Source organism: Aotus nancymaae, unplaced genomic scaffold (genome assembly GCF_030222135.1).
Source record: "Aotus nancymaae isolate 86718 unplaced genomic scaffold, 86718_ANA_hifiasm-v0.15.2.pri h1tg000014l, whole genome shotgun sequence".
Lineage (NCBI taxonomy): Eukaryota > Metazoa > Chordata > Mammalia > Primates > Aotidae > Aotus > Aotus nancymaae.
Window position 1 is genome coordinate 59,500,161 of NW_026988425.1, and position 15,027 is coordinate 59,515,187.

The 15,027-nt window shown below is 35.7% G+C and overlaps 1 protein-coding gene across 1 annotated transcript in view; it reads right to left on the reverse strand.

Moving 5' to 3' along the window:
* The window catches only part of ADAMTS6 (ADAM metallopeptidase with thrombospondin type 1 motif 6), a 328,680-nt gene that overhangs the window by 135,534 nt on the left and 178,119 nt on the right, over positions 1-15,027 (reverse strand). The window contains exon 10 of the mRNA XM_012462273.2: positions 3,450-3,596. Within this exon, the coding sequence (XP_012317696.2) occupies positions 3,450-3,596 (147 nt within the window). The remainder of the gene's footprint in view (positions 1-3,449; positions 3,597-15,027) is intronic.

The following is a 15,027-nucleotide window of genomic DNA, read 5'->3' on the forward strand; positions in this document are numbered from 1 at the left end:
TTACATTTTTTTTTAAAAAAGGTCCCAACTATAAAGATTGTTTTCTATATAACAGCCTGATGTTGACCTTTGAAGGTCATTGCTAGAGAGGAAATGTGAGTGCTTTGGTCAGCTTGCTCATCTTGTATCACTTCTCTTATAGCTCTACAGTCACCTTTCTTCCTCGGTCAACTCTGACCATAACATTGCTTCTCTTAATATGTTCAGCTTCCATCCTTTCTGTGAAAATGTCTCCTTTGTATTGAATTTGGAACTGTAGGAAATTTTGCTATGGATCTTTGACAGTTCAAACAAGTTAACAGACTTTAATTTTATAGAGCAAGAGTTGATTCACAAATCATAATAATTTTTGAAAAGTATATGTAATTATTCTGTACTATTGCTAAGTGGTGGAAAATGTATGAAAAACTGGTTTAAATTACTTCTGGCTGTCTTCCACTGCCTGGTAAATTAGCCCATAGTCATCAATGAGTCTGAGCCATAATACCAGGTTCACCTTTCTCTATATTCTAAATAAATAAATAAATAAGTCCCGCAGGCAGATAGGAAAGACACTACCTGCAAAGCCGTCGCCGGAAAACATCAGAAGCAGGCATAACACGTCCATTTTAACGGAAATTGGTTCTTTATTATTTAATCAGGACGGCTTCTGGGCGATTCATGAACCACTTATTGAATCACCGAGTTTAAGAAATCTGAAAAAAAATATTGGGAGTTGGTAAACACCATCTCCTGATTGATCAATAGCACCTAGTGTTTTAGAATGACACGAGAGACTTTGTATTCTATTGGCATTTAAAGGCCATGGACTCATTTTCAGTTGAACAGTGAATAGTGAATCTCTATAAATCATAGAAAGCTCATTGTTAAAATCCACCATCATCTTTGGCCTGTACAGCCACTAAGTGGAGACAGGTATGCGTTTTGTTGGCTGGGCTGCAGTTCCTAAACAATTCATCTTTCAAGATTTCTTTTTCTTGAGAAGAGAAGCTAAAATAAAATGTTATGAGCCTTTTTGAGCCAACTATAAAACATAAATGTAACCTCAATCCCTGATCAAAATAGCACTAGATTTTAAAAAATATCACGCATAGCTGTTAAAGCAATTAAGTTCACTGCATTAATAAAAAGGAACAAAGAAATTCAAGAAAGTTACTGTTACGTCTTTGTGCTCCGGTGAACTGACCTTTCTAAAGAGCCTTGTGTTTAAAAGCCCTTTATTGCTTGGTCAGATTATAATCAGATTTGTTTAGTTTATTATTAAAGAGGGGGGAAAGCCAAGTTTTCCCCAAGTCTCTACCTGTTGTGCTTCACATCTATCTTTCATTACTAGTTTTAACTTTGTGAACATTCCCATGAGGGGAAACATTTTTATAAAATACAGGATAAATAAGCCCATTAGAACCCTGTCAACACTAATGCTTACATATATAAAATGTGAAGAGGCAATAAGGCTTAAATAATGCTTTTTGGATCAATTCATTTAATTAATTCATTGGAACACTTTATTGAAACTAGTAATACTTTTATGTTCCTCACCAAACCAGTGGTGATTTTTAAACTGTATTTTACCAGCAATTTAGGGATTCTCTTTTGGAGTGTCTTAGTCTCAATACAGTTTCAAGTAGACAAGATCTGGCAGGGGATCAGAACAAGTCTTTGTATTTAGCATACAGAGATGGTACTAGCAAATGAGCTATGCAATATAGCCAATGAGACAGAAACAAGATAGAGGAGAAAATGGTACCAAAAAAAAAATAAAACAACAACAACAAGGGCAACCATCAGAAATGCACAAGAATCCTGAGCATGTTATACAGTTTGTCCTTCTGGTGATGAACAGTAAGACTCCATTATAAAAACATGAGCCAAGTCAAGGGAGAAATTCCAGATCTGACTTGATGTCTAGGGAGAGCAGACCATCAAAGATGTTTAAAATTTAGGTAAATGATCTCATTAAAACCATCTTAGAAAATGATATTGCTAGTGTTTTGTATTAAGAACTACCAAAAGATATACAAATGCTCTGTGGTCTACCTTTATAGCACCTCAGTCAGTTTCACCGTAGGCAAGTATAATCTTATAATTCTCTGTTACTAAGGTTAAAAATTATTAGGTTATAATATGGTTATCAGAAGAACTACCTTCTGAAATAAATTTCAAATTCCTTCAACTTTATTATTACATTAATTAATTTAAAAGAGCCGATTTTAAACATTTATCTTTTGATTTTCTTTTTTTTAGTAAACTATTGTGCTAGGTAATTTGAAATCTCTTGTTTGTGACCTTTTAAAAATATCTAATCACAGTTTTCAAAACATATGCTTTGCTTTGGCTATTAGGAGATATAAAGGACATTTTAATAAATAATGTTACCCTATATAACCTGTTTGAATTTTTAAAATTTCACAATATAATCCTGTTAATACGAACTTTGAACACAGCCAATTTTTAAGAAGAATTTCCATTGCCGGCCTGTATTTTATGTATGTATACCTCACTTTTTCACAGAGTATTTAATTTCTCCTCCCCAGGGGAAAAAAAAAATGGCACAAAACAGTTAAAAATAAGGGTAGAGCAATAAAGCACAGAAATCTTGCTATTATTTAAAATAATATTTACCATTTAAAGAATGTTATGTGTTTTATATACAATATAGCATGATGCATAATTACATATCTAATACCTGATGACGTAAACAGTATGACTTAAATTCATTTAACAACTTGGGACACTGAAGATTAGAAAAGTTAAGGAACACCCCCAAGGTCACACAGTTAGAAAGTGAGACCCAAGTATATCAGTTTCCAAAGTACAATCATGAAGCCCTATGCAAGTGAGATGTGGAAGAACAACTAATTTCCTTAACATAGTTATACCCAAGCTAATTTATATTCCTCACACTTAAATAACCAGACTCTTGGAATATATATTAAAGGACCAAAAAGTTTTCAAACTGTAGAAAAATCAATCGCTTAATACATTTTCAAAAACAAATCTTTTTCTCAAAGTGTTCATTTCCTTGGTGTTTGGTTTTTTGTTGTTGTTGTTGTTGTTTGTTGCTATTAGATACTTTGGCTCTCCTATAGAACTCATTTTTTTCACTAACAAAATAAAATATGTAATCACTGAACTTAAGTTTGGCATATGTGCTATTAAATCATGTAAATCTAAATGCTTTCTGAAATTGTCTCCCATTTATTGAACATTTTAACACTCACACCATCAGTTCCACTTAGATCCTTGCTCCACTTCCTCTATTCTATAAAAGTTCTATATAAAGAAAAAAATGGCCACAATGATATATTAAAGTAAAATAAGAAACAGTTGAAACATCACTATGCCCTATAAAATTACTCATTATGCAAAGTTGAAAGCACTATATATTAGGCTTCTACCAACGGCTTACTTCTGGAGCAATTCATCATCACTCTCCAGAGACTACTTACTCTAGAAAGCTGGTGATGTAGTCTCGACTACACGCAGACCAGGAAAAAGGATTGGTATTCGCAGTAATGTGAGCTGCCATAAGTTTTGCTGCTTCATGACCTTTTGTCCCACAAGAATTTCCAATTCCATCATGGTTCATACCAAAACTGTTTTAATGAGGAAGAAACACAGAATAAATAAATAAGAAAAAAAATCCCAACACATCCTTTGTTTCCTTATTTGGCCATTTATTAGCTTTATCAACATACACCTTCCATCAGGATAGGCCAGATCTTCTAAAGAAATTTAGGATTAAAATTAAAGAGACTAAGAAATAATTCAGTGATACTATACATGTCTAAATCTCTTTAAATTTAATCACATACTCTCACCTGTTATCTCATGTTTCAATTTCTCTTTGAGCTGAATGCATTATATATTAATTCTTACTTTATAAGTGAGAAAACAGATTTAGCAAAGATAAACAACCTGTTAAAGATTACACCATTTGTAAGTGTTGGAATTGTTAGCAGAACCTGCCTTTTAACTTGTTAGTGTTCATCCTACCTCACTATGCTGAATCTAAAAGAGAATTATAAGAAGATACTATGATCGGTTGAGTTTTAGGTTATAGGCCAAATACAGAAGTTATTTTTCTTATTAATATTGATAAAAGAATTTAACACACATATAATTCATGGTTGTGTTTATGTATGTTTCAAAATACCTTTTGAAAACCATCAATATATTTAAGAATTATGGTGTCTCTTTATCATGGCCTCTTTCATTTTAAAATATTTTCTTTGTCATATTTTTTCCTGTATTATATAGCCATGCTTAGTGCTAACAATGTGATCTGAAAACACATTTTTACAATAAAAATGTTTTTCTGAAAAGAATATACCCAATACATAACATATGTATGTGTGTGTGTGTGTTTATACAATGTATGTGTAACACAGATTACATATACTTTTTTTTAACCTTTCTTCACAAGTAGTCAGAAGTTTAGGTTAAATATTACAAAGAAAATAAATTTATGTGTCTGTTATGACATATATTCTAATACGTGCACCATGATATGTGTTCAAGAAAATGTCACTAGAGTGTAAAATAGATGAGGATGGTTGCTAGAGAAAAAGTCTGGGAAGGTAGTTAAGAATAGGTAAGTACAAGATAATTAATAAAAATATTAATATCAGTCCTCTTGGCAGCATAGAAACATGGAAGATTTGTAAGTAAGAGCAACTGAAGATTTCTGAGTCAGGGAATATGGAATTGATCTGTCTTTTAGTAACTCCATGGTGGAAATCCTGAAGTGAGAAGAGAATGGAGCCAGGGGAGTGGTCAGAAGATCATTACTGACTGAGCTGGTCTAAATGAGGGTACTGGATAAATGGGTGGAATTAGATTTGAGACATGCTTAGGAAGCAGAATGAATTGACTTTCATAAGTACAATATAAAAAGAGCTGTAATAAAGACATATAATATGCCCACATAGGCCAGGCATGGTGGCTCACGCCTGTAATCCTAGCACTTTGGGGGCCGAGGCAGGAGGATCACCTGAGGTCAGGAGCTCGAGGCCAGCCTGGTCAACATGGTGAAACCCTGTCTCTACTAAAGATACAGAAAAAATTAGCCAGGCATCGTGGTGCGTGTCTGTAGTTCTAGCTACGCAAGAGGCTGAGGCATGAGAATCACTTGAACCCAGGAGGAGGAGGTTGCAGTAAGCTGAGAGCTGAGATCATGCCACTACACTCCAGCCTGGGTGACAGAAGGAGACTGTCTCCAAGTATATATATATCCTTTATATATATTTATATTATATTTATATATATTTATATTCTTTATATATATATTCTTCTCCCTGCGCCACAAATGTGCACGTACACATATTAGGAAGAGCTAGTAATTCAGGAGGTGGAGGAACAAAAATAAGCAAAGAAAGAGAGTGTATGAGAGCATACACAGCCCTAAATTAAAATATCAGATAACCTTCCAAGAACACCAATATTTAGTATTCTAGTCTGACCTCAACAAAGTGGAGTAAGTCTCTTTGAATGGTCTTCAAGGAATGTGAAGGTGAAGTTTCAAGTGTGTTGAATCAGACATATATTCTGTCAAAACAATCAACTATGCATTTAAGGGTGGGCAAGGTGGCTCACACCTGTAATCACAGCACTTTGGGTTGGGGAGGTGGGCGGATCACCTGAGGTCAGGAGTTCAAGACCAGCCTGACCACCATGGAGAAACCCCGTTTCCTCTAAAAATACAAAATTAGCTGGGCGTGGTGGTGCATGCCTGTAATCCTAGCTACTCGGGAGGCTGAGGCAGGAGAATTGCTTGAACCCAGGAGGCAGAGGTTGTGGTGAGCCGAGATCGTGTCATTGCACTCCAGCCTGGGCAACAAGAATGACACTCGGCCTCAGAAAACAAAAAACAAAAAACTATGCATTTACATAAAGACCTCTGTAGTATAAATGTGCAATGTTCCTTATTTCTCTGAGAGGTTGATGCTACTGTGTTAGTAACACTATGATTCCTTTCAAGTAAGGATAGCTTTAAAAATACTATTTCCTTTTAGCAACAATTTTATACATATCCGTTTCATTTTAAGATAGGTGTGTAGACAGGCACAGATGGCTTTAAGAGAATCAATTTTGAGATTCTCGACTCCTTATGTACTCTTTTCTAAAAAAAGTCAAGCTTCTACTTTCAAAATCCTATCTCCCGTCTTGCAAAAGAAAGGTGTATCTTTCTCCTATCTATAATTTTACAATAGTGCATTGCCTTGGAGTATAAAAATATGGTGCCAAGAAAAGAGTCAATTGAACACTTGTGTCAATGTTAAGAGAATAACTTTTGACAAATGATTTTAATTAAACCATATCAGGTAGTTTCCAATTCCTCACTTCTATCAGGTTTGCAGGAGCATATAATCAAATTACCAGCTGATCAATGGTTAAAACTATTCTTTGATGATAGATACTCATGGTTATATTTTGATAAATAATTCAAAAGGAGTTCAAAGAGTTGAGTGATATTTCTGTAATAAACTCCTTTTATCCTTGTCTACTCTTTATGTGAATGAATTTTTTCAGCATTCACATCTATAGAAATTGAATTGATGCTGAAATCCTGCTTCATTATAGCAATACAGAGACGAATGCAACAATTGAAAAAATACATCCAATTAACTATATGTCTTCTAATAAAAACTTTACTTATGTATTTATTTATCAAAATTTGTAATATGTATATGTTCTTCCAATCAACCACTGAAACTAATAATTATTGTAATGTAATGAACACTAAATCCAGAAGAAAATTTTTATTTTCTTTCTGATCACATATACAAATTAATAAATTTTAATATACATTTTTACTGTAGAGAATATGATACAGTATATAATTTAAAAATACTCTTAAGCATAAACTATCTTTTAAAATATAATAGGATATATTAAAATATATATTAAGATAAATTTCTAAAGAGAAATTAGCACACTGAATTAAAAGAAAGGAAAATGATATAAAATTTGACTATAGGACCTGTTCATGTATTTTTTAAATGCATTTTGATAGTTACCTAATTGCTAAGGCATTTAGATTAAACTGCATATATTTAAGAGAGGGATATATCAATTGTACTTTTAAATAACAATATTTGCAACACTGGAAATTCTATCCTTTGCAATTACTTAGACATAAAAGGAAAATTTTAGACATCAACTGAAAAATACACAATAAGGTACATGATTTTTAAAAATCCTTTCAGAGATATGTAAGCCAATAGATTTTAAAACTAATTAACTTGAGTACTGAAGGAGAAAATCCTGAGTTTTATTTCTACTAACAATCTTTGTAGTTTAGGTGTCAGATGCAGATAGTTGTCTTAAGGATTTAGGTTTTAGTCATCTAAGAGAATATATGTATTTAAAACATAAGAAACCCCAGAAATGATCTGGCAATGTCAAATAGTTCACTTACAGTGATACAAAGTGCAATGTAAGTTTACAACTGACATGCATGGCATCAGCTTCAAAAGATTCCTCTAATAGAATGTTCAGGCTAGAGTATAAAATATATTTCTTTTTTGGCAGATGTATATTATGGAATACCAAGCAGAAGTTAGAAGCAACAAACAAGATAGATGTCTACACATTAATATTATTGGATCTTTTTTGGGGCAAGGGGGCCAGGGTCTCACTCTGTGACCCAGGCTGGAGTGTAGTGGCGCAATCATGGCTCACTGCAGCTTCAACCTTCTGTGCTCCAGGAATCCTCCCACTTCATTCTCCCAAGTTGCTGGGACCACAGGTGTGCAACACCAAACCTGGCTAATTTTTAAATTTTTCATAAAGGTGGGGTCTCACTATGTTACCCAGGCTGATCTCAAACTCTGGGCTCAAGTGATCCTCCCATCTTGGCCTCCCAAAGTGCTGGAATTGCAGGCATGAGCCTCCACATCTGACCTATATGAGTGGATCTTAAAAACAGTAAAAAAAATTAAGAAAGGGAACAAGATCTTTAGCACTACATCATATAAGTAAATAAAAGTTACATACACAATCTTGAATAATAAAAAGGTCTGAAGAATTATTCCAGATTAAATACTCAAAAGATAACAAGTAAATGCAATGGAAACTGGATTAGGGAGAAAAAAATGCTACAGAAAACACTGCTGGGACAATAAAGGAAATTGGAATATGAACTGTATACTAGATAATAGTAGTGTATCAATGTCAAACTTTGTAATTTGATCATTGTACAATGGTATATAAGAGAATATCCTTTGTTCTTAGAAAATACATGCTGAAATGTTCAGGAATAAAGAATATAATGTCTACAACTTACTCTCAAAGAGATCAGAAAAATATTTATGTACATATACAGAAAGAGAGAGATAAAATAAGTGTTGTAAAATCTTAACTATTTTGAATCTGGGTGAAGAACACATGGTAAATCTTTGTACTATAGCAATATTTCTGTAAAAGTGAAATAGTTTCAAACTTAAAAAGTAAAAAGCAAATACACATACAAAACAACCTGCAATATTTTATGAGGAAACATAGGGATTCAAATATACATATCAAGTTCATCTGAGTAGCTATCAATGAGAGAGGATAAGTGGGACTATAGAAATAGGAAAATTAATACAGGTATTAAACAAAAGGGTACCTGCTTGAACTGATACTGATAATGATGCTGTGCTTTGAACTAGGTATAGATAGACAAATAGAGAGAAAAAAAAAACTGCCTCAACTCTCTGCTCTTGAGTTTCAAAAATAATAATTTTTAAAAAGAAGAAAACAAAAACAAGAACAAAGGAGTGTTTGGCAAATCTGGGGCCCACCCCACTGGATGAACAGTGGTAACAAGAAAATATCTACATTGCCAGTTTTATGTGTTTAGTAAACATTTCAGATTACATCGAGTTAATGATTCTCATTTGTGCAGGGTTTTAGGAACACACACACAGAGATAGAGAAAAAGAATCAGAGGGGGACACACACACACACACACGTGCACAAATGGAGATAAAGAGATAGTTGTTCTCAGGCCTTTTGTGATCCTCCACATCTTGCTGCATGTGCCTGATCACTTGCTCTTTTCCTCAGACCATTTCTCCAGGTAACTTTGAGAGATGAGGTAATATCTCTCCTCTTGGACAAAGAACAAGTTAACTTATTACTTGCTATAAAAGTGGCAGATTCCTTAAGCTCCGTGTTCCTCAGTTGCAATGCAAACCCACTGTGTGTGCAGCATTTATATGGGCTGTATTGTGTCATTCTTGTGGAATATGGAGCCAAGGGGAACCAATGTAAATATGTTGATGGCTTATGATGCTTTCTGTAGCGTAATAACATCTTTTGCCTCTGACCCAGAAATATCATGTAGCCAGCATTCACGCAGCAGTAATGGGTAACTTATTAGCTTCTAAATAGAGTAAAATCAAATCTCAACTTCAATGAGGAAGAGAGGGAGAGACAGAGAGAGGAGGAGAAGTTTGTAGTCAATTAGAGCGACATCATCATCATAGAAAACTAAGTGATTCTGAAAGCAAGGTATTAAAAATTAGTTCTTATTTTTTTAGAAAACAAAGTCTAAACTCTCAAATATATCAATTAAAACAAAGTAGGCTTTTTGTTTTGTCTTCTTTATAGGAGACCAATTATATGTAGATTTTCAACTAAATTTCTGGGTGGATTCAAGTAGAAAAAAAACATAAATTCCCTCTCTCAATATCTTATTATTTCTGTTATATCTCAACAGTTTTCAAAATTTTTATTTCTAAATTTTGAGTAAAAAGTTTTTCCTTTTTCCTCCTAAGATATCACCCAAAGGCAAAAAGCAACTAAGAAAGAGAAACATAGACTCTACATTTAATGAAAAGTAGGAAACATCTAAAACCATAAACAGCAATATCATAATATATGTGGAAAGATGACTGAATACAAAACAGAAATGCAGAAAGACACTGAAAAATACCAATAACTGAAGATTTAAGCTAAAATTAGCAGAGCCTGTTTCTCCAAAGCGCAACAAACTTAACGGCAAAACCAAAAATCCCTTCTTATGAAAAATTAGAATAAAGGTGCAAACTATTGAAATATACATCCTTGATCTAGTTGTCAGAAGAAGGGTAGGCTAGGCTAAAACCATTTTTGTACTAAGTAGTGAGAAAAGGTGAAAGAGATTCTGCCTCACTAGCAGTTTTATAGAGAAATACAGGATTAAAGAACTTGAATCATATAAAATACCGAATCATTAACTGCTTACTGGGAAAGTAGCTCTTGCCACTACTCAACATAAACATTTTACAAATATTTCATAAAGAAAAATCAAGCTCATTGAAAGATGTGCAATTCAAAATGAACAAGCAGATCTACTAATATATTATTTTTTTTTTTAAGGGACAAGAAAACACAAATTTTGTGTTTGAAGGGTACTTAACAAAAAAGAAAGTTCTTCAGAAAAGATAAAAATTAGACACATACCATCATGAATTTGAAGAAACTTAAGCCATTATTTTATAAATACAAGAATATAGCTGGACAGTGGCTCACACTTGTAATCCCAGCAATTAGAGAAGCCAAGGCAAGATGATTCCTTGAGCCTAGGAGTTTGACACTAGCATGGGCAACATGGTGAAACCTCATCACAAGAAAAAATTAAAAATTAGTGAGGTATGGTGGCATGAGCCTGTAGTCCCAGCTACTTGGGAGGCTAAGACAGTAGGATCACTTGAGCCCAGATAGTCGAGACTGCAGTGAGCCATGTTTGCACCACTGTACTGCAGCCTGGGAAACAAAGCAAGACTCTGTCTCAAAAATATAAATAAAAACAAAATAATAATTTAATGCAAATACAAGCAATCAGGGGAGATATGGCAGGGCAGGAAATGGAAATATGAGCTGTCAGAGAAAATAACTGTGAAAAAAATAAAACCATCATAGAAAAAGGCCACGTTAAGGCACCAAAAAACTTAGATAACTGCAAAAGACATTTTTTTTCTCACAGTAGTGAGAAAAACAGGTAAAATCAACATGGAGAGAGTTTAAAAGGATCCAAATAAAGAAATCCAAGATATAGGTTATGTTGTCCCCAAATAAGAAAAGCAAAATAATTTTGAACATAAAGAAAAGCATAGGCCAGGCGCAGTGCCTCACGCCTGTAATCCCAGCCCTTTGGGAGGCCGAGGCAGGCAGATCATGAGGTCAGGAATTCAAGACCAGACTGGCCAACATGGTGAGACCCCATCTCTACTAAAAAATACAAAAATTAGCTGGGCATGGTGGCTCCTGCCTATTATCCCAGCTACTTGGGAGGCTGAGGTAGGAGAATTGTTTGAACCAGGACCCAGGAGACGGAGGCTGCAGTGAGCCAAGATCACATCATTGCACTCCAGCCTGGGATACACAGCAAGACTCCAACCACCCCCCCCCCAAAAAGAAAGAAAAGCATTAAAATACAATGCAAGTAAACATTAGAGAAATAAAATGGCTACAATCTGATCAAAACTGAACTATTCTATGTCCTGGGAAAAACTAACACAGGAGGAATCCACAGTGAGCCATATCCCAGTAAACTTACTGGACTTTACAAATAAAGTATCTTTTGGGCAATCTAGGCAGAAGAACAAAATACCCAAAATGGTAAAACAATTAGAGTAGCCTCAGATTTTTTCATGGTAGTATTTAACATCAACAGACCATAGTAATGCCTGAATCTTACACCAAGTCAAACTGGGCATGAAAACTGCTTTGGGCCAGGTGTGGTGGCTCACACCTGTAATCCCAGCACTTTGGGAGGTCAAGACGGGTGGATTACCTGAGGTTGGGAGTTCGAGACCAGCCTGACCAACATGGAGAAATCCCATCTCTACTAAAAATACAAAATTAGGAGGATTGGATCCAAGATGGCCAGTTAGGAGGAACTCGGGATTGCAGCTCCGAGAGAAAGCGCAGAGGGTGAGTGGATGCCACATTTCCAGACGGATTTTTACTGCCCACAGACCAGGAGATTCACAGGAGGAGGAGCCCCATGGGTCACCAGCACCGCTGGTTTGACCGGTGCGGCCGCTCGGCCTGCACCCTGGGGCAGGGTCAGCGGCTCCTTATGCAGAGTGAGCAAGACTGAGTCCCCTCTAAGCCAGCAAGGGGAGCTGAAACAGGGAGTCAAGTCAGGAGATTCCCGGGCAAAAAAAGCGCCACAGGAAACACAACTGAACCTGCGATGGTCCAGCTCTGTGGAGGAGGGCCGTCCTCCATTAGGAAACACCCTGCAGTTCCCAGAGCAATTTGCCGTAACCAAGGCAACCTGCCACTACAGAGATTCCATCACTACAAGGGCGGGCCAACATAGCGGAAGCAGTTCTAACTACACCCATATAAACAGGACTGCAGGGAAGTTCACATGGAAGCTGGGTGGAGCCCACAGCAGCTCAGCGAAGCCTCTGCAGGCTGAGTGTGACTAGACTGCCACCTTGTGGGCAGGGAAAATAGCAGCAAGACAGCGGAAAATCATAAAGCCCTAACTCCCTGGGACAGAACACCTGGGGGGAAGAAAAGGGGGTTTATGAGTTCAGCTGCTGCAGACTTAAAATCACCAAAACCAGAAAGACAGCAACTACAAAGTTGACACCTTACACTAAAATTGACTCCAGATGGATTAAAGACTTAAACATAAGACGCAACACCATAAAAACACTAGAAGGAAACCTAGGCAAAACCATTCAGGACATAGGCGTAGGCAAGGACTTTATGACCAAAACACCAAAAGCATTGGCAACAAAAGCCAAAATAGACAAATGGGACCTAATCAAACTCCACAGCTTCTGCACGGCAAAAGAAACAGTCAATAGAGTGAATCGGCAACCAACAGAATGGGAAAAAATTTTTGCAGCCTACCCGTCGGACAAAGGACTGATATCCAGAATTTACAACGAGCTAAAACAGATTTACAAGAAAAAAACGAACAAGCCCATTCAAAAATGGGCGAAGGATATGAACAGATACTTTACAAAAGAAGACAAACATGAGGCCAACAAGCATATGAAAAAACGCTCAACATCACTGGTCATTAGAGAAATGCAAATCAAAACTACATTGAGATACCACCTCACGCCAGTTAGAATGGCGATCATTAAAAAATCTGGAGACAACAGATGCTGGAGAGGATGTGGAGAAATAGGAACACTTTTAAACTGTTGGTGGGAGTGTAAATTAGTTCAACCATTGTGGAAGACAGTGTGGCGATTCCTCAAGGACCTAGAGATAGAAATTCCATTTGACCCAGCAATCCCATTACTGGGCATATATCCAAAGGATTATAAATTGGTCTACTATAAGGACACATGCACACGAATGTTCACTGCAGCACAGTTTACAATAGCAAAGACCTGGAACCAACCCAAATGCCCATCGATGATAGACTGGACAGGAAAAATGTGGCACATATACACCATGGAATATTATGCAGCCATCAAAAACAATGAGTTCGTGTCCTTTGTAGGGACATGGATGAACCTGGAAACCATCATTCTCAGCCAACTGACACAAGACCACAAAATCAAACACAACATGTTCTTACTCATAGGCGAGTGTTGAACAAGGAGAACACATGGACACAGGGAGGGGAGCACTATACACTGGGGTCTGTTGGGGGGGAGTGGGGGGGACAGCGGGGGGGTGGGGAGTTGGGGAGGGATAGCATGGGGAGAAATGCCAGATATAGCTGAAGGGGAGGAAGGCAGCAAATCACACTGCCACGTGTGCACCTATGCAACAACCTTGCATGTTTTTCACATGTACCCCAAAACCTAAAATGCAATAAAGAAAAAAAAAAATACAAAATTAGCCAGGCGTGGTGGTGCATGCCTGTAATACCAGCTCGTCAGGAGGCTGAGGGAGGACAATCACTTGAACCCAGGAGGCAGAGGTCACAATGAGGCAAGATCACACCATTGCACTCCAGCCTGGGCAACAAGACTGAAACTCCGTCTCAAAACAAACAAACAAATAAAAGCTTTGAAAGAGAATTCAGGGAACAAAGGTCTCATGAGCTATTCTTACTAAATCTGCTACAAGATAAACTTCAGTTTTGTTTTAAAATTATGTAAAAGTTTAATGACTTATTGACACTATTTGAGTTTCCCAGCAGGCAAAGCACACAACACAAGTAAAACTGATAACCAGTCTAATTACTGCCCTTGCCACACTTCTTAGTTACATTTTCTTGTTCGCGTCTTTGGTTTTGTGAGGTTACTTTTAGTCTCTTATATACATATGATATTTTATATCATATATACTTAATAAAGCAAATACCTCTATTTTAAAGAATAACCATGAAGCAGACATCCTTATAATCTCTATCAATTTTTTTTAAAAGAACATTTCAGAATAATAAAACATTGCCTGTCATGTTTATCTTTACAATCATGTTTCTCTTCCTCCCATGAAAGAGGACCACCATCCTAACTTTTGTGGTAATCATTCCTTATGCATTCCTAAATAATATTTTTTAATTCTGCTAGATTTTGAAATTTATAGAATAGATTGATTCAAATTGCTTCTTTTATTCAATAAATTTTTAGAGTCATCTCTGCTCAGCTGTCTAGCTGTACCTAATTTTTATTCCTATAAACAATTTCACTGTAAATATGCCATTTATTTATTCATTTTATAATGATGGATTTGGAATGGTTCTCAGCATGGCGCTACTATGGGCTATGCTACTATAAATATTCTTGAATATGTCTCCTGGTAATATATAAAAGAATATCTTTAGAACAACTTCTTAATTTTGTTTCAGGATCTTTTACACTCTTAAAAATATTAAAGACACTAAAGACCTTTTGTTTATAAGGTTTTATCTAGTTATATTTATCATATTAAAAAATCTAAGCTCAGAAAATTTTAAATTCTTATTAATTCATTTTAAATAATAACAACCCAATATATGTTGACACAAATAATCGTTTTAATTTAAAATATCCATATTTTTCAAAACAAGATTTCAGGGAGAAATATTTTTGTTAATCAGACATACTCAAAGATAGCTATATTCTCATAGCTACTTCTTCAGTCAATATA